Source organism: Mustela nigripes, chromosome 10 (assembly GCF_022355385.1).
Source record: "Mustela nigripes isolate SB6536 chromosome 10, MUSNIG.SB6536, whole genome shotgun sequence".
Lineage (NCBI taxonomy): Eukaryota > Metazoa > Chordata > Mammalia > Carnivora > Mustelidae > Mustela > Mustela nigripes.
The window spans coordinates 22,260,113-22,280,867 of record NC_081566.1 but is presented as its reverse complement, the minus strand read 5'-3'; the positions used below and the strand labels follow the sequence as shown (position 1 = coordinate 22,280,867).

Here is a 20,755-nt window from a genome sequence, read left to right as displayed (position 1 = left end):
AAAGCTTTATATCTCTTATGCACAGAATACATCTCATAAATATTTCATGAAACTATATACAGAAATCAGAAAGAATAGGTATTGCCTATTATGAAGAAATATAAAACAGATACAAGATTTAACTCAATGTGTTAGGATTACTAGAAGTTAAATTTTGAGAATGGCTAATAAATGGCCTAGTAAATATGAAATGCATCCATTTCATCACTTTACCATTTTCATTCTCCTAAATTATTTTTTACATAACAAAATTGGCAAGGAAGATGGGGGTAGACATCTACTTTAAATAGATTTTTTCCATTTGTTTCTAAAATAGATTACATGCATCACTTATAAGTGAAAACAGCTGATTTACACAGCAAGTTTCTGCTTAAATGCCAAATGAAGAATGCAACTCTTCAAATAATTCCAAAGGGAATCAAGTTAAACCACAAAAAGAAGATTTGTTCTAGACTGTTGAACGTCATTATCAGCCTATGATCATCTCTATAGAAGATAAAATTTTTTATAACAGCCAGCAGCCCAAGGATTGATCTGAATATAGTTCAGAGTATAAAACTGAAAAGATGAAAATGGAACAGTGGAAATGCAAAGGCATGTAAAGTCTCAAAGGCAGGGCACAATAATAACCAGATTGTGTTTGGAGTAAAGGATATCAGAAAGCCTAAATGTATTGGATTTAGATACCTTCTGATAATTCAAAGAAGTCCACATATTTTATTTATCTTCATTACCAATTTATGAGTAGAGGAAGAACTAAAGACTAAAACAAAAATTTGTCCATGGTTGTAAGGCCAGTCTCTAAAATTAAATACTTCTTTCATTAAACTGTATTGAAAATAATGACAGGGTCATTGCTATAAAGATTTACACATTTTAGATCACATCAAATTAGGCTATGAAAATAAGGAATACATGATAAGAAGATGGAAGGAAGAAATGTAAATATACTTAAAAGGATTGTCTTGTATTAAAGATTAGAAGATAGTATTATGAAAAATTATATGTCAAAAAATTGGGCAACCTAGAAGAAATGGATAAATTCCTAGAAGCAGTTAACCTCTCAAAACTGAATCAGGAAGAAATAGAAAATTTGAACAAACCAGTTACCAGCAATGAAATTCAATCAGTATTCAAAAAAACTTCGAACAAAGTCCAGAATTAGATGGCTTCACAGGTGAATTCTACCAAACAGTTAAAGAAGAGTTAATACCTACTCTTAAACTATTCCAAAAAATAGAAGAGGAAGGAAATCTTACAGTTTTATTCGATGAGACTATCATCACTCTGATACCCAAACCAAAGACATTACAAAAAAGAGAACTGCAGGCCAATACCTCTGATGAACATAGATACAAAAATCCTCAACAAAATATTAGCAAACTGAATCCAACAATACATAAAAAGAAATCGTTTTCATAACAATCAGGTGGGATTTACTTCTGGGATGCAAGGGTGGTTCAATATTTGCAAATCAACAAGAGAAAGAATAACCATGTGGTTATTTTAATAGATACAGAAAAACAAAGTACAACATCTATTCATGATAAATGTAGACAAAGTAGGTTTAGAGGGAACATACCTTAAAACAATAAAGGTCATTTATGAAAAACCCACCCCTGACATCATTCTCAGTGGTGAAAAACTGAGACTATCGGGAATTCATTAAAATATTCTGCAGAGCAAAGGAAAAAAATCAATGAAACAAAATGGCAACCTATGGAATGGGAGAAGATACTTGCAAATGACATACTGATAAATGGTTATTATCTAAAGTATATGAAGAACTTAAAATTAAGTCAACACCCCAAAACCAAACAATCCAACTTAAAAATGGGCAGGAGACATGAACAAACATTTTTCCAAAGAAGACATATAGATGTACCCTTATGTATATTATTACAGCCAGGCACAAGCTTTTAGGATTCCTCTCCAAGCAGAGTAACATAGGACACATTAAGTTCCTCCAGTGGGTTGTGACAGTACTGCTCTCCCAGCACTTCCTCCAAACATTAAGCTATTTTCTGACCTCAGGATCTTGGCTCATGCTGTTTCCTCTGCCCAGAACCCTCTCCTCCCTAATGTTCCTTGGCTGCCTTCTCAAAAGGTCACCTCTTCAGAAAGCTTTTCCTGGACCACCCAGTCTAAAACTGGCCCTCCCCACTGGCACTCCCTCTGCCCATTTACCGTCGTTTTCTTTGTAGCACATACCACCTTGTTTTGCATATTACCTTTCTCTTTATTGTACACTGAAGTTCAAGAAATACTGGTTTGGGACAAGGTTGAAAAGCTCATATGTCTGTGGGGGTCGAGCACTTCATGCAGATGTGTGGATGCCTTTAGAAAAAAAAAAAAAGATAGCCAAGATATGGAAGCAAATGTCCATCAATAGATGAATGGATAAAGAAGGTGTTGTATGTATATATTACTCAGCCACAAAGGAAGAATAAAATCTCTTGCCATATACAACAACAAGGATGGATCTAGAGGGTATAATGCTAAGTGAAATGAGTCAGTATAAGAAAGATAAAAACCACATGATTTCACCCATGAGTAGAATTTAAGACACATAATAGGGGCACCTGAGTGGCTCAGTCAGTTAAGCATTTGCTTTCAGCTCAGGTCATGATTCCAGGTTCCTGGGATCAAGCCCTGTGTCAGACTCCTTGCTCAGTGGGCAGCCTGCTTCTCCCTCTCCCTATACTGCTCCCCCTGCTTGTGTCAAATAAATGAATAAAATCTAAAAAAAAAGGGGGGGGGGACAAAACAAAAAAAAAAAAGACAAACCGAAAAGACAGCCTCAAAACTAGAGAACAAACCAATGGTTACCAGAAGGGAAGCGGGGGGTGGGGGGGAGTGGGGGGGTGAGGAGGGATGGGTGAAATAGGTGAAGGGGATTTAGAGTACACTTACTGTGATGATCACTGAAGAATGTTGAGAATTGTTTAATAATTGTATACCTGAAAATAATATAACACTGTATGTTACTTATACTGGAATTTTAAAAGTTCCAGTATATATGCATGTATATCCAGTGAGGGGAACCATTTAAGTCCGTTACCATGAAAAATTAGCCTTACAGCCTAAAAAAGATGCAATTGCTCTCACCCCTGAAAAAAAGAAAAAGAATTTCCTATGAGGAAGAATAGAAGAATTTCTATGAAGAAAATTAGGCATTCTTAGTATCCAACAGAACACAGTCTCTGGTTCACACGCTTCTGATGATATTTAATGTTGTTTTAAAGATTTTACTTATTTATCTGACAGAGGGCGGGGTGGGGTGGGGAGCAGGCTCCCTTCTGAGCAGAGAGCCCATGTGGGACTCGATCCCAGCACCCTGAGATCATGACCTGAGCCAATGGCAGAAGCTTAACCCACTGAGTCACCCAGGTGCCCCAATATTTAATTTTTAAATAGATTTTTATTGAATACTTATTTATCATAAAAGTAACATGCATTTGTTTAAAAATATAAAAAAGATTAGCAAAAGATAAAAATTAAAATTACCTTCAGTAGCACTACTAAGAGATAGTTACAAACATTAAGTACTCACTGTCTACTGTATATAACACTATCTCACAGACCTCATCTTTCAAGATCTTATTGACTCCCTGCCTACCAGGCATACTGGCGTTCTTATTGTTCCTTGAACATTCCTAATAGTGACAATTTTCTCTCCTTTACAAATATGTATGTAAAAAATGTAAAAAGACTAACAGCTCTTAGAATATAGTGACAACTCGTATGAACTCTATCAATAATGTTTATTTATTTTATGACTAAGTTACTAATTTTTCAAACAATTATTTCTTAATTTTACTTGCATTTCTTTGTTCCTTAGTGCAAAATATATTTTCTTAGGATTACTAAGCAATTTTTTTTTAAGATTTTATTTGTTTATTAGACAGGGAAAGAGAGTACAAGTAGGAGGAGCAGCAGGCAGAGGCAGAGGGAGAAGCAGGCTCCCATGGAGCAGAGAGCCTGATGTGGGGCTTGATCCCAGGACCCTGGGATCATGACCTGAGCCGAAGGCAGCCACGTAATCCAATGAGCCATCCAGCTGCCCCATTACTAAGGAATTCTTTATTGAATTAGTTGATTATGGTTTTTGACCATATTCCTATTGGTATGTTTAGATTTTTTTTTATTTGTGAGTGTTCTCTATTTAAGAAATATTATAATTACCTGACAAATACAATTTCCTTAGCCTAATTTTCCTTTTGATTTTTTTGCTGCAGGCATTTAAAAAAATACATTAAGTATTTAAAATTATTTTATCTAGTTAACAGGTTTTTCATATAACCTTAGTGTTGATCTTCACATATTCTTATTCATTTGTTCAAAAAATACTTTGAGCACAGACCATGAATTGGGTACATGTATTATGGGTTAGGGATACAGCAGTGAACTGAAGAGACAAGGATGATACTCTTATGATGAGTATATTTGAGAGAAGAAGACAATAAGCAACTAAGTAAATTTTAAAAATTAGATTATAAAAAGTACAATGAAGAAAACCAAGAATATATAATGGAGAAAGTAACTGGGGGTACAATATTTGAGCTGATAGCTGAGAATTAAAAAAAGAAACAAAAAAACAAATTCAGGCATAGAAAGAAAAAACACTCTGGGTAAATAACAGCAAATGCAAAGGCCTTTGGGCAACAGAAAGTTAGATGTGGTTAAGACACACAAAACCAGTGTGACTGGATCATAGTGAGGGAGAAAGAGTTTATAGGAGATAATAAAGAGTCTAGATTTTATTTCAAGAGTAATGAGGAGCTGGGAGACTTAACAGATGGGACATGGTGGTTATCATAACTTTTAAAGCTATATGTTTAAAAACAAGGAATAGGGACACCTGGGTGGCTCAGTGGGTTAAAGCCCCTGCTTTCGGCTTGGGTCATGATCCCAGGGTCCTGGGATCAAGCCCTGCTTCCGGCTCTCTGCTCGGCAGGGGGCCTGCTTCCCTTCATCTCTCTCTGCCTGCCTCTCTGCCTACTTGTGATCTCTCTGTGTCAAATAAATAAATAAAATCTTTAAAAAAAAAAACAAGGAATAGTAAAATTGATGTAATTTAATGTATGTTCAGCCCAACTGCATACGGGTAGCTATCAGAACTCCTTTAGCAAGAAATGCATTAGTAGGGCAAACTCTAGGGGAAGTAACAAGAACTCTCTCAATAATGCCATCAAGGATGTAGGTTCTTCTTAACCTTCCCTAGTTGTATCGTTGATACATATTGACTTGTACAGGATGGCCAAACGCCAGGTATCACATCGCTAGATGACTCTCCCAGTGTCTGCCATAACCACTGCATTTTAAAAAGAGCCTTAAAAATGTAGATTCCCTTGATTTGGAAATTCCAACTTTAGGAAATGATTGCAAGATGAAATAAAGGTCATCTCATTTTTTTTTTTTTTTTTTTTAGATTTTATTTACTTATTTGACAGAGAGATCACAAGTAGGCAGAGAGGCAGGCAGAGAGAAAGAGAGAGGAGGAAGCAGGCTCCCTGCTGAGCAGAGAGCCTGATGTGGGGCTCGATCCAGGACCCTGGGATCATGACCTGAGCCAAAGGCAGAGGCTTCAACCCACTGAGCCACCCAGGCGCCCAAGGTCATCTCATTTTTAAAGCTGATTTCACAAAAGATAGATTCACCCATTTATTCAACAAAAGATTTATTAATCACTAGTAGCATGGTTCTATGAGTTTGGGATAGAAGAGTGATAAAAAGCAGGCAAAGACCTGTATTCACAAACTTTACATACTTGGTTGGGGAGAAAGACAGTAAACAAAATATTCAAGTAAAATAGGTAGCACGTGAGATGTTGAGTAATCCTAATAAATAATAACTCTGGGTGGATTGTAAGCCTATTAACTCCAATGGAGCATATGAAAGGAAAACAACTTTTTGTTGAGGATTGGTTTGGTTTTTAGGATGGTCAAACAAAAAGATCCAGTTGGAAAAGTGGGTTTGGGATTTGGATTCGATTATGAGGTACAACTATACTTTTTGAAGTAAGAAACTGAAGCTCCTGTTGAAGCAATTGGAAAGGAAGCAAACCTCTAAGATGAAAGAATAGATTTTCAACAAAGGGAGAAAGAGGCCTTTTGTGAATGCTATCTCTGGATAGGAAAGGAATGAAGAAGGAACAAATTCTTCAGATATTTGCAAGGGAATCGCTGTCCCTAGGGTAGAGAGAGATCGTAGTTAAGAAATGAGCATCTGACATTATTCATCCTGCAACATTCAACCTTGAAGATGTTTGCCAGTGATAATGAATGATCAGTAAACAAATATGCATTGCTTCCAGCAAAACAGTCTTGTGGCTCCTGCGGTAGATGATGTCTCATATCACTAAAAATGAGGTGAAACATCTGTGAGGGAAGTAGAATTAGTATGTTAACAAATAAAAAAGAAAACAGCTAAAATCAAAAGCCCTTATTTATAGGCTGAGGTTTCTTTTATTTTTTTTTTAATTAGTGAACTTTAATTTTTAGTGCAGTTTAAGGTCACAGCAAAATTGAGCAGAAAGCACAAAGTTCCCATATACCCCCTGTCTACACACACACACACACACACACACACACACAGTCCTCCACTATCAACATCCCCTGCCAGAATAGTACATTTGTTACAGTTGATAAACCTACATGAGACATCCTTATCATCCAAAGCTCATAGTTTACATTAGGGTTCATTTTGGGGTCGAAGGTTTTATGGATTTTGACAAATGTGTAATGAATGACACATATCCACCACTGAAGTACTATATAGAATAGGTGCGCTTCCCTGAAAATCCTCCATGCTCTGCTTATTCACCCCTACCTCTCCCTTAACCCGTGGCAACCACTACTCTTTTACTGTTTCCATAATTTTGCCTATTCCAGAACATCAGATACTTGGAATCATACAGTATGTAACCTTTTCAGATCAACTTCTTTAATGTAACATGCATTTAGGTTTTCTCCATGTCTTCTCATGGTTTGATAACTTACCTCTTTTTAGCAGTGAATAATACTCTATGGTCTGGAAGTACCAGCGAATTACTGAAGGATATCTTAATTACTTCCGAGTTTTGGCAATTATGAATAAAGGTGCCATAAACATCTGCATATAGTTTTTGGGCAGACTTAAGTTTTTAATTCAATTTGGCAAATGCCAAGGAGTATGATTGCTGGATCATATGGTGAGGATATATTCAGTTTTATAAGAAACTGTCAAACTGTCTTCCAAAGTGGCTGTACCATTATGCATTCCCACCAGCAATGTATGGGAGTTCCTGTGGCTCCAGATTCTTGCAGCATTTGGTGTTGTCAGGATTCTAGATTTTAGCCATTCTAATACATGTGTATGGGTAATCCCATTGTTGCTTTGATTTGCATTTCTCCGATAGCACATGATGTGGAACATCTTCTCACATATTTATTTGCCATCTGAATATCTTCTTTGGTGAGGAATCTGTTCAGGTCTTTTACCTATATTTTGAACTTGTTGTTTTCTTATTGCTGATTTTTAAGACTCCTCAAGCTCAGAGATTCTTTGCTCAGCCATGTCCAGCCTACTAGTAAGCCCATGAAAGGCATTCTTCATTTCTGTAGCACTGTTTCGTGATGTCTAGCATTTCTTTTGATTCTTTCTTGGAATTTCTTTCTCTCTGCTTATATTGTCTGTTTCTTCATATTATCTACTCCCCCCGCCAAATGAGCAACCTTTGCACGTTCATCTAGTTTGTTTTAATTTGTTACTCCCAACATCTCTATTATATCTGAGTCTGGTTCAGATGCTTGTTCTGTCTCTTCAAACTGTGTTTTTTGCCTTTCAGCATGCCTCATAACTTTTTGTTGAGAGCTGGACATGGTGTAGGGGTGAAAGGAACCTTGGAAAATAGGACCTCAGCAATGTGGTGGTGAAGCCTAAGGTGAGAAGTGTTCCATAGTCCTATGATCAGGGCTCAGTCTTTTAATGAAACTATGCCTTTCATTTGTGAATGTCACAAGTGCTTTTTAGGTCCCCAATCTCAACTCTTAGGTGGGACGGATGGCCTGAGGGCTGGAGTTGAGTAACTGAATGGGAGGAAGGCTGGAGGCAGCTGAAGGTGGGTATTTCCTTTCCCCTAGGTTAGTTTTGCTCTGATACAATCCCAATCATTGAGGCTCTGGCTCTGGTGAAATAGTTTCTCTTGAATGGCCTTATTGAAAAGAACAGAATGCTCTGGAATATATCAAAATGGTTACTTTTCCCCTTTCCCTATCAATCTCTCAAGGGGTTTCAAGTCTGTCTTTCTTTCTCTATTTTTTTTTCTTTTCTCTTCTGATACTCACTGGTAGAGCTTCAGGAAGTGAAATGCAAAAGCACGAGTCCATTCCCCTGGAGTTTTTAACTCTTGGACTTATCCACATAGTCCCCAGAATTTGTCAGTTACACCTTGAGTTTCCAATCTTGGTACTGGTTTCCATGGAGGTTTCTGCCAATGAGTTTCTGCTCTGCTAAACTGGGCTTCTCTGTATGGCCTATTTCTTAAATTTTGGGAACAACATTTTATCCTGTTGCTTCACTACTCTAAGAGATGGAAGAAGAGTACTAGCTTTCAGTTTATTTGGGTTTTGATATGTTGTTAGGATGAAGTGGCAATTTCAAGCTCCTTAATGTGATGGAACAGAGACTGGAAGTCCTAGTTCTGATATTTAATTGGTGACTGTGTTCTCACTGTGCCCACTCGTGTTCACCCTGCTCACACTCCCCTGCACTTCCTTAGTCCCTTTTGAGATTTCTTACTCTAACACAAGGACTGTGTTCAATCTACCTTGGCTCGTCTGAGTATTTATTTTATGCAACCATGAAAAATGAAGAAAAAGAAAGCTATCAGGGACTTGAGTTATTTGACAAAAATAAGGGAGACCAACTTTTTTTCTTTAATAAAACTCAAAAATTGATATTATCTGATATTTCTTTGTTGATTTATGTGATAAGAATTTTTTTTCAATTAAAAAAATATGCTTTAGAGCCTTGAAACTTCCATCTTAAACAGCTTCGGGAATGGGTGCACAACCGGAATTTACTACTAAAAGACTAAAATAGAGGATTTTTGTAAGTAGCATTTCCGTCCACAGATATAGTCTGTGGCATAACTTTGCTAAAATACCTCTTAAGAATAACCTTGGTGCAGGATGGCAAAATACTTCTAGCCAGCGTACCACGAATGAAAAGACGTGGGGTAATCTCCACTCCCTCTGAATGAATCACTAAACCAACCAAAGTAGAAGGGAGGGAATGGGAAGAGATTCCATGCCTAAGACAGTGGATCAGAGCATTCTTGCATGTCTGAGTGGTGGAACCCTGCTCAACAAGAAGAAATGTCTCTCTCAAAAATTTTAGCTCATTTTGGGTGTGCCTGGATGGTTCAGTCAGTTAAGTGTCTGCCTTTGGCTCAGGTCATGATCCCAGGATCCTGGGATCTAGCCCCCTACACAGCTGGCTCCTTGCTCAGTCCAGAATCTGCTTCTCCCTGTCCCTCTGTCCCCTCCCCTCATGCTCTCTCTCTAATGAATAAATAAAATCTTTTTTTAAATGTTAGCTCATTTGGAATTGGGGGTATATTAAAAGTCTTTATTTTCTATTTTCCTTTAACTCATATCAATGGCTTATCACTTCAATTACTATTTCATTCCTTTTCAGTATATTCATTCAGTCTTCACATCATAAAGAAAAATAAGTTGATAGAAATTCAAGCAGCAGGGCGCCTGGGTGGCTCAGTGGGTTAAGCCACTGCCTTCGGCTCGGGTCATGATCTCAGGGTCCTGGGATCGAGTCCCGCATCGGGCTCTCTGCTCGGCGGGGAGCCTGCTTCCCTCTCTCTCTCTCTCTCTCTGCCTACTTGTAATCTCTCTCTGTCAAATAAATAAATAAAATCTTTAAAAAAAAAAAAAAAAAAGAAATTCAAGCAGCAGAAGGGGGCAGTAAAACTCAACAGAATGCTATAGCAGATTTTTTATATACTTGCTTATTTTTCTTTCATGAGAGCATTTCCCAACACATTTTAGAGACTAATTAAAAAAAAATCTGTACCATAGATATATATATATATCTAAAATATACATAGAAACACTAAATGTATATGAACATAAGATCTATGATTTTATATAATCAAAACCTTATTTTTTTATGGTGTGATTTATCAAGGCACAATAATCATAGCACTTGTCCATATAAAACAGGTTTAGCCCTTTGGTATGGGACATTTAGTTTGGGACATTTTTTTTTTTTTTTAAAGATTTTATTTATTTATTTGACGAGAGAAATCACAAGTAGATGGAGAGGCAGGCAGAGAGAGAGAGAGAGAGGGAAGCAGGCTCCCTGCTGAGCAGAGAGCCCGATGTGGGACTCGATCCCAGGACCCTGAGATCATGACCTGAGCCGAAGGCAGCGGCTTAACCCACTGAGCCACCCAGGCGCCCAGTTTGGGACATTTAATATCCTCTCATAACCAGCATCCCCAAATGTACTTTCCATTCTATTTCATGGTCTCAGACTTGTCAAAACTATTTAATATATCATACCATAATGGTTTTTCCTCAAGTCTATATTTGGACTTCCTTTCTAAACTGTGTCCAACGTTAAAGTCATTTTCTCTTTGCACTCCCTTCTGACTGCATAAGTACATGGAAGTCTCTCTACTCTACCATGTCATTGAAATTACAGGTTCAACCAAGTAGTTTAACCAAATAGTTTTTTTTCATTGAATTTTCACTGTGAAAGAGAGTTCAAGGTCTTTACATTCCATGTAGTGTAAATGCGATTATTCTCTACACACTGTTTTGTCTTCACCTTTAAATTCAGTCTGTCTTTGAACAAGAAATGATACACAGTGAATATACAATTAAGACCTCATAATGTGGATATTGGATGATAATGACTTCAACATAAATTCAGGATTACACTGTAGAATTTGAGTGCAGTACTAGAGTCAGAGTATAGAATCTTATGTGACACCTTAAAAAAGCTCAAATGTGTGGTCCTAAATATCACTTTAAAATTTTAGTAGATACCACCTAACGTCTTTAAAAAATTATGCTCTTAGTTAAAATTCCATGTAAGACTTAGTACAATAAATGGGAGTGTCATAAATTGAATGATTAAATATGACTAGAGGAGAAAGGCTTCTTGGATGAGATGGAATTTTAGTCACTTATGTCTCATGTAAAATCAGATAAATACCTTAACCAAAATGGTAAGGAAAAAGAAATTCAAGTAAGTTTCTTTTCTCTTTTAAGACTTCTACAGATTGAGGGGTGCCTGGGTGGCTAAGTGGGTTAAAACCTCTACCTTCAGCTCAGGTCATGATCCCAGGGTCCTGGGATCAAACCCTGCATTGGGCTCTCTGCTCAGCAGGGAGCCTGCTTCCCTTTCCCTCTCTCTGCCGGCCTCTCTGCCTGCTTGCGATCTCTGTCTGTCAAATAAATAAAATCTTAAAAAAAAAAAAAAAAGACTTCTACAGATTGAGACATCTGGTATAGTGTTACCTCAGGTTTTATGCTTCTTTTTTTTTTCCATTAGTGTTAAGAATGTATGGCTTTGAACGTTTTATTCTCCACTTTGATTCTGGTAACTAACTTACTTTCTTGCTTTCTCTTTCTTTTCTTTCATTCCTTCCTTTCTTTTCTTTCTTCCTTTTTCTTTCTATTTCACGCTCACACCACAAAAAGACATTAAATAAAGGCAAAGGATGATAAAAATTCAAAATTGTCAAACTCATCCGTCTTTTCCATCCATTCCACTCAACTCCTCATCAAAACTGTGTTCCAAAACAAGAATAGAAGATTTGCACTAATAAACCCAGACAACTGAAAAATAAATGCAGTGTTGTACTTTGATACATTGTCACATTCATCATCTTGGACAAGTGGGCAGAAATGACTTAAAGAAACAAACTTTAAAAACCTAGTTTCTTTTTCGTGTATCTCCTGTGAAGGGCCGGTGACCAAAGCAGTGAAAACCCGTGCAGCAGAGATGGAAATGCATTAAAGCTTAAGTTTTGAGTATTAGCATTCCAGCAGATCTGGACCCTTTCCCTTCCCTTGTTACCAGAGCAGCGGAAACGTTATAGTGGTGATTGCTCAAGCTCGGATGGACTGTTTACAGGATAGCTGCTGAGGAGCAAATTGTGGAGAGGAATTTACATTTTACAGTTAATGTAAACTGACGATAGCTCTTATAGTTAATTCGGCCAAATAAAAAGAGTGTAATGTATGTATGCACTCCGTATGCTCTAGGTTATGGGTCGTCACTGAAATCATGACGTTTGAAATACATGACGTATAAAACAGTCTTTTTTGGCCCAGTCTGTCCAGACTGTGACTCCTCGGCCCCCTAAGACCTGGGGATGAGACAATGGGGAGGGCCGCGCAGGGAGATTCCCTGCGCTCGGGGACCTCCGGCCGCTCGGATTCCCGGAGAGGAAGCATTATATCCTCGCTCCCGCAGTGGGATCCGCTAAGGCACCGGCTCTCTAAAATTCCGGGTCAAAAGACAGGGAGAAGGGGAATCTGGAGCAAATCGCACTCCGGAGCTGAGGGACTGGGGGAGAAGAACCAGATCGCAGCGGGGCGGGGGTGGGGGAGGCGACTTCGCTTTGCCCCCGCCTTGGGGAAGCCGAGGGCAGCTTCCCAGGTTTCCGATTTTCTCATTTGCGTGGGTAAAAAATCCAGCCTTCACCCGGTCTTACGCAATTATTTAAATAGACGGGGGGGGGGGGGGGGGAGGAGAGCGTTGTGGAGGGGGGTAGAGTTTTAAAGAGGCGGAAAGAAACAGTCATGCCGTCACGTGGGCTTAGTTTTTACGCATAAAAGGAAGGTTCTCGCCGTTAGCTTCCAGTTGTCAAACAACTTGCAGCGAGTGTCAGCATTTCGCCGGTGACTTCGCCCAGCGCCTGCTTCCGCTCTGCAGCCCGGAGCCCAAGTACGGCAACGCCTCCGCCCGCCCGCGCTCCGCCCGCTGCCGCCGCGATGCTTGCCGGCGCCCTGCTTCTCTGCGCCGCCCTGGCGCTCTGCGGTGCAGGTGGGTACCTGGCGCCCCGCAGCGGGGACTCCTTGGCTCGGTAATTGCCGTTAAGATTCCGCTGAGCTCCCCTTCCTCCCGGTACTTTGAACAGTCCGGGAAAGGAGACGATGTTTGACTTGGTAGAGAGTTTGGACCATTAGAGTCCAAAAGAATTGGGTGGACGCCCCAGCTTTGCCACCAGCTCTGATCATCCCGAGCCGGTTACCTTAGCGGTGTGCGCTACTTTTCTCATCTGCTAAATAGGGACAGTGATACTAATTTGCAGATTGTCATCTGATAAGACAGGATCGATCAATAATATATGTGAAATAATAAATGTTTGTGTGGGGTGCCTACTGTTCAGGAATGGGAGCCATTGTTTTAAATACTCTAGTGCTTTCACGACTCAGGAAAGCCCAGCTGTTTTTTGTTAGTTTGTTTTGTTTTGTTTTTTAAGATGAGCAAAATATTTTAACGGTAAGCTGTTTTTACCCCGAAATTTCCCCTAAATTTGATTAATGTATTAGATATGTCCACTTTAGTTACAAAAATGCTACTTCTTTGAGGTCTTCAAAAGCTGATTTAAACATCTAAAAGGTTTCTAAAGGAAAATCTTAGCAACATCACTTCCCTGGTTGAATATTGTTACCCTTATTTAGAATACAAAGTTGGTATTTCCTTTATAAATTATTCGGTGCCACAGGTTAAAAAATTGTTTTCCCATGATTACCTGTATATTTCTTGAATTTATTTACGTAAAGTTGACCCATACTATGTAAAACAATTAAATGTGTATATCAAGATTAAGAAGGTAGAGAATAACTTACTTACTGTCCTTACTTTTATTGTAGTGAATCCTTGCTGTTCCAACCCATGTCAAAACCAAGGTGTATGTATGAGTATAGGATTTGAACAGTATATGTGTGACTGCTCTCGAACAGGATTCTATGGTGAAAACTGTTCAACACGTAAGTGTGCTTTGGGTGCCCTTATTTGGACTGGGGATACATGTAATTATCACTTTACACTCTAGTATCTTAAAATGGGTCCTGCTAATCTTTCTTTTTTCTTTTTTTCCCTCTTTCTGCAGCTGAATTTCTGACAAGAGTAAAATTACTCCTGAAACCCACTCCGAATACAGTGCACTACATACTTACCCACTTCAAGGGAGTCTGGAACATTGTCAATAACATTCCCTTCCTGCGAAATGTAATTATGAGATACGTGTTGACATGTAAGTACAAGTCTCTAAGGTTTTCAGTTTCCTCAAAGAAAATTGTTCTTTATAAAACTTGATTATTGAGCCTAATCCCGAAATCTCTTTTCAACTTTGTCAAAATACCTTTTTAGTTTGCCTTTTGTCTTAATGGCTCAAAATACATCTCAGTCCCATTCAGTTTACAAAATTCTGTCTCACAATCACAATTCTACTTAAATTTTGTATACCTCTTATAAATTCACTGCTCTGCCAATCCATGAAGGAAGTGTGGTCCAGTTTATTCAATGTCGTGGACCACAGGATTGCACCTAGTAAAATAATCTGGTTAATCTGGATTTGGGTCAGCAAGAAAATTATTACTAAAGCATGTGTCTTGCCCAAACTTTCCTTCATAGGCCTCTTAAGTGGTAGGTGAGTGATTATTTGAAAAATCAAGATGGCTAGATCATGTTTTATGTAAAAGTATATATACTTCATTAAAGATGCATTTTAGTGAATCATTTTTCCTGATTTTTTTAAGTACAAGTGGCAGTTGGACTTCAGTGTAACTGTTCTACAATGGGTTGTCTTTGTTGAAATTAAAGTCCATCTTTCCTGCCACTTTGTACATTTTACAATTAAAAGGAACATCGATGTGGGCACAAATAAAACAAATTTTTTTCCTTAAATTTCAGCCAGGTCACATTTCATTGAGAGTCCACCAACTTACAATGTGGACTATGGCTATAAAAGCTGGGAAGCCTTTTCTAATCTCTCCTACTATACCAGAGCTCTTCCCCCTGTGGCGGATGACTGTCCAACACCCATGGGTGTGAAAGGTAAGTGTCGGGGAGGCAGTCAGAGATGTATTCATTGCAGTAGGGATTGGATTGTTACCTAGAAAATTCAGCCCTGAACTATCATTTATTTGTTAATAAAAGCATATTGTTTGCTCTTTTTTTTTTTTAAAAGATTTTATTTATTCATTTGACAAATCACAAGTAGCATAGAGAGGCAAGCAGAGAGAGAGGAGGAAGCAGGCTCCCTGCGGAGCAGAGAGCCCGATGTGGGGCTCGATCCCAGGACCCTGAGATCATGGCCTGAGCCGAAGGCAGAGGCTTTAACCCACTGAGCCACCCAGGCGCCCCATTGTTTGCTCTTTTAAGGATATCTCAGAGATTTTTTTCTTGAAAAGTGTATCTTATCAACTATTCATGAAAGTGAATGGACATTTTGGTTTAATGTCTTTACTGTTTTCAAATTGTTTCATTAAAACCAAATTAATACTAGTTAAATAAAATAGATACAACGTAAAATTAATTCAGTAAGAATGTGTTTCCCCATATCTTAGAACTTTAATTTATGTTGTAATTCTTTTCTTCTGTAGGTGAGGAAGGCCCCGTAGGAAATAGATACTTCCTTGGATTTGTTAATGAATTCTTATCTTAGCTTTCTCATTTTTCAGGCAAGAAAGAGCTTCCTGATTCTAAAGAGATTGTGGAAAAATTTCTTCTAAGAAGAAAGTTCATTCCTGATCCCCAGGGCACAAATATGATGTTTGCATTCTTTGCCCAGCACTTCACCCATCAATTTTTCAAGACAGATCATAAGCGAGGGCCAGGTTTCACCAAAGGACTGGGCCATGGGGTAAGACAGTTATATAAAGTGAAATTATAGCAAAAATAACTGAGTGCTGTGTGTGTGTATTTTTGCTACACCAAGTTTACCCTCTTCTTAAATGCTCTTAATGGAATTTCCATTTTTGATTCACTGGCTTAGTAAAAAATACGCATGCAGACACACATGCATATAGGCATAATATTTGTAATTTGGCTCTTATATTTTTAGTTTAAAATATTGGCACTGCAAAAAGTGGTGTCTTAAAACATATTTGTACTCTGATTATGATGCTTTAAATATTATGAGATTTTTTGCAGCATTCTTATCCCTTGTAGTTAAGTGACAGTTTCAATTTGCCAGTAAGAATTTTAGATCAGTAATATATATTCTGATGCTTATTAAAAGAAATATCATATAGCTATAGTGAAGCATATTACATACTTAACACTAAATACCTTTCAACACAAGAGACATAGGTTTGTAGTATCAGTGGATAAACTAAGTATTTTTTGGCTTTGAGAAAAGTGTTTTATCAAATTATTTAATGGTAAATTATATTATAGACACGTTATACAAACTTCAGCAGCAACAAATTAAAGTTTTTCCATCTTTTCTAGGTGGACTTAAACCATGTTTATGGGGAAACTTTGGATAGACAACATAAATTGCGCCTCTTCAAGGATGGAAAAATGAAATACCAGGTTCGTTCTATTTGAATCTTAAGAATTAGTTATGACTCATGACTTACCTGTATTTAGAAACTTCTGCTGACTAAAATTTAACATTTTGGTTGCCATTGTTCTTCAGGTAATTGATGGAGAGGTGTATCCTCCCACAGTCAAAGATACTCAGGTGGAGATGATCTACCCACCCCATGTTCCTGAACACCTGCGGTTTGCTGTGGGCCAGGAAGTCTTTGGGCTGGTGCCTGGTCTGATGATGTATGCCACGATCTGGCTGCGGGAACATAACAGAGTGTGTGATGTGCTGAAACAGGAGCACCCAGAGTGGGATGATGAGCGTCTGTTCCAGACGAGCCGGCTCATATTGATAGGTAAGCAAGAGGAGAAAATCATTTAAATGCAACTCTCCTCCGCAGAGAAAATGAACTTGCTACCTTTGATATGTTTTAACTAATTCTGGGAGAACGTGGTGAAGGTAAAATCACATGCTCTCTATTAAATTCAATCCTTGAGCAGGATTGGTAATATAAATACCTTTTGTGTTGATAGTTTAAGGGACACAATAGAAGTGAGGGAATAGCGGATTCACAAAACTGCATTTCAGTTGCGTGAAAGTTGGTAATCAGAGAATGAATGCTCTAAATGTCTTTATTTTGTGTACATAGGAGAAACCATTAAGATTGTGATTGAAGACTATGTACAGCACTTGAGTGGCTATCACTTCAAGCTGAAGTTTGACCCAGAGCTGCTTTTCAACCAACAATTCCAGTACCAAAACCGTATTGCTGCTGAGTTTAACACGCTCTACCACTGGCATCCCCTTCTGCCTGACACTTTGCAAATAGATGACCAGGAGTACAATTTCCAACAGTTTGTCTACAACAACTCTATACTGCTGGAACATGGGCTTACCCAGTTTGTGGAATCCTTCAGCAGGCAAATTGCTGGCAGGGTAAGCCTTGTTACTGAAAAACAAAACAAAGGACTACTCAGTCACTAGAATTTCCACCATCAAAATTATTTTTCTTAAACTTACTGAAAGAGTAATATTTTGCTAGTCATTTCTCTTGAAAATAGAAGTCTACCATTTTTTTTGAAAAGTCTAAACATGAAAAAAAAAAGTCTATAAACTGGTAGTCTCTGGCTATCAAATAGCGATAGGTAGTCACGGCTTAAAAATACCTAATCTGTAGATGATAGAGATAAATCTTTGTAACTTGGATAGTTTAGGTCTCAGCTGGGAATGTCAGTCCTGTGTACCCCACCCAGGGAATGAGTGCTTTTAAAGTAGAAATCATCATCAAGATGACTAAAAATGGTGTTATACGATTTATTTTCCGCAGGTTGCGGGTGGTAGGAATGTTCCAGCTGCAGTACAACAAGTAGCAAAGGCCTCAATTGACCAGAGCAGACAGATGAAGTACCAGTCTCTGAATGAGTACCGCAAACGCTTTCGGCTGAAGCCCTACGCGTCTTTCGAGGAACTTACAGGTGAGAGAGAGGTTTTTTATGAAGAATCAAGGGTCAAATGGAAACAACAGAGAAGTTGAAAGGGAATTGAGTCAAGGGTTAAAACTTTTCTTTTTTCTTTTTTTTTTTTTTTGGTAAAGACTTTTACATTGGTTGTATATCTGTCTTTGTCACCTTCATAGGAGAGAAGGAAATGGCTGCAGGGTTAGAGGCCCTTTATGGAGATATCGATGCCATGGAGCTGTATCCAGCCCTCCTGGTAGAAAAGCCTCGTCCAGATGCCATCTTTGGTGAGACCATGGTAGAAATGGGAGCACCATTCTCCTTGAAAGGACTTATGGGTAATCCCATCTGTTCGCCTGACTACTGGAAGCCTAGTACTTTCGGTGGAGAAGTAGGCTTTAAAATCATCAACACTGCCTCCATTCAGTCTCTCATCTGCAACAACGTGAAGGGCTGTCCTTTTACTGCATTCAGTGTTCAAGACCCCCAGCTCACCAAGACAGTCACTATTAATGCAAGCTCTTCACACTCCGGACTAGATGACATCAATCCCACAGTCCTGCTAAAAGAACGGTCCACCGAACTGTAGAAGCCTGTTAATCATATTTATTTATTTATATGGACGATTTCTTTTAACTTAATTATTTAATATTTATGTTAAACTCCTATATTACTTAACATCTTCTGTTAAGGAGAAAGGGGTCATACTTGTGAAATTTTCATGTCACTACTTTAAAGATGTCTTCAGGTTAAAGGGGAAAACAGTTGTCATTGTTTTGTAAGTGAGTTTGACATCCTTTTACTTGAATTTCAGTTTATATTTATAATAAGAACAAAAGCAAAGGTGTTCAGACATTTAAACTCTGTTCCAAGATGGCAAAAAATGCTGCAAGTGTTTTTCCGCACTGTCGGGATTTCTAGTGTATCTTCCAGGAAGCATTAGAAGCAACTACCTGCACACTGTTTCTTTTCTTCTGTTAGCCACCGTGCTGGGAGAAACTCTTCTGATCAGTTTACTTTTTTGTTTTCTTGGTTTTAAAGTTCTGAGTACATCTTTCTTTGTTTGGACTCTTGTACTTTCTTATCTGAACTTGCAGAAGTTTTCAGAAAACCTCAGCTCAGGACTACTAGTAAGTTAGCTCCTCTTAAGAGGAATGAAAAATAAAAAACAAAACAACACACAGCCCTTAAAGGCCTCTACACAGAGGCATTTTATATGAAAGGCAGAGAACTTTATCACTTCAAACTCTGTGAAGCAGAAGAAGCCTACAATGAGACTAATGGCCTTACAAAGAACTGTAGGGAGTTGTTGATGGAAGAAAGTTATATTTCTGTTCTAATGAATGTCCTTTCCTATTTAAAAGCAAAACCAAACAAATCCTGAATAGTTTCTGGGAAGATAATGTTTCTTTTCCACATCTCATTGTCAGCTGACATTTGCTGGTACTGTATACTACTTAATTTATTGAGTATTATTATTTATGTTTTGTTAGGACATTATAAACTAGGTTTAAGCTGAAATCATTTTTTTTTCTTTTGCATTGTGTGAGAATCAGTAGATCTTTGAGATTAACTCTGAATTAATATATAAACTATAAGATAAATTATTAAGATTTTTGAATAAATTTTCAGGAACCTAAGTCTGGTATACTGAAATACAGAAAGTTGAAATTGATATATAGAAGATTTATCTATATACCAGCCCAGAGACCACTGTGTCTCATTAGTCTGGATATACTATAAGACTGACCTCTTACACATTTTTGAAGGACCTATGGATCCTTCATTAATTCATTCAGCTATAACTTATTGAGGGGACATGTGCAGGGCACTATGGGTTTTAATATTTTTTTGGTTTTAATATTTTTAAATCAAGCACTGATTACAGATAACATCAGTATTTGTAAAAGAAAAAACACGTCTTTTAGTTAGAAGAAAATGAAATTTCATTAAAGGAAATAACTCAGGGGAATTTTTAAGATTTTATGTTTAAAAAGTTTATAGTTAAGTAAGAAATAGTCAATATTAGAAGGGCTCATATAAAAAGCTTTTGACTTCACTGATTAAAAAAAAAAAACAAAAAACCTTAACATCATCCTGCTGACTGAACCTGGGAATTTGGAATGTAAAATGAAAGGTTTGGTGCCTCAGACAAATGTGTATTTAAATTTACGTATGTAAGTGCCAAAACAAATGCCTGTTTATTTTTATACTATTTAAGAATGGAAAAAATCCCTTCTAAAATAAATTTTGACTGTTTCCATATGTTTTTGTCCTATGATGTATGATTTCTCTAAAGCACTATATGTATACCCTTGTCTTCTATCTGTTCTGGACCTGACTCCATGAATGAAGAAGTTCTTCCTCAGTCAGAGAGGTTTCTTAAAGAAGCTGTCCTTTGTTCATTGCAACACTATTGGAAAATGTGTGCTTTGTGCTATAGGAGATAGCAACAAACTTGTTTTCATTGGCTAACCTGGAATAAAGAAAAAAAAAAACCCAAGCATACAGAAGGCAAAGAATAAGATAAAGGGCTAAGGAAGTACAAAATTAACAAGTTCCAAGAACTGGGCAAACCATTGGTACCTGGCTCAAGGGCTTCCATTGTACTCCTAATGCTGATATTTTGGTAATAGCATTATCTACCAGGACCACCTATTTAACATCCTTGTGGCTTTTCTCTTCCTTGGCTTTCATTCCTGTGATGGCTTTTTCCGTATTTCCTATGACTGTATACATA

General features: G+C 37.8%; 1 protein-coding gene across 1 annotated transcript; it reads left to right on the top strand.

The window, feature by feature from the left end:
* Nucleotides 1–12,880: 12,880 nt before the first annotated feature.
* PTGS2 (prostaglandin-endoperoxide synthase 2) lies at nt 12,881–20,280 on the top strand. The gene is made up of 10 exons (XM_059412796.1): nt 12,881–13,059; nt 13,893–14,009; nt 14,132–14,275; nt 14,935–15,078; nt 15,705–15,886; nt 16,477–16,560; nt 16,667–16,913; nt 17,208–17,494; nt 17,886–18,033; nt 18,195–20,280. The coding sequence occupies exons 1-10, from the start codon at nt 13,008–13,010 to the stop codon at nt 18,602–18,604; spliced, it is 1,815 nt and encodes a 604-aa protein (XP_059268779.1). The 5' UTR covers nt 12,881–13,007; the 3' UTR covers nt 18,605–20,280.
* Nucleotides 20,281–20,755: the final 475 nt, after the last annotated feature.

Excerpts from the sequence above, each read along its gene's own strand:
- PTGS2 (XM_059412796.1), top strand. The coding sequence starts at position 13,008 with ATGCTTGCCGGCGCCCTGCTTCTCTGCGCCGCCCTGGCGCTCTGCGGT. Across the intron at positions 15,079-15,704 it reads AACACCCATGGGTGTGAAAG|GCAAGAAAGAGCTTCCTGAT; the intron begins GTAAGTGTCGGG and ends CTCATTTTTCAG. Across the intron at positions 17,495-17,885 it reads GCAGGCAAATTGCTGGCAGG|GTTGCGGGTGGTAGGAATGT; the intron begins GTAAGCCTTGTT and ends TATTTTCCGCAG.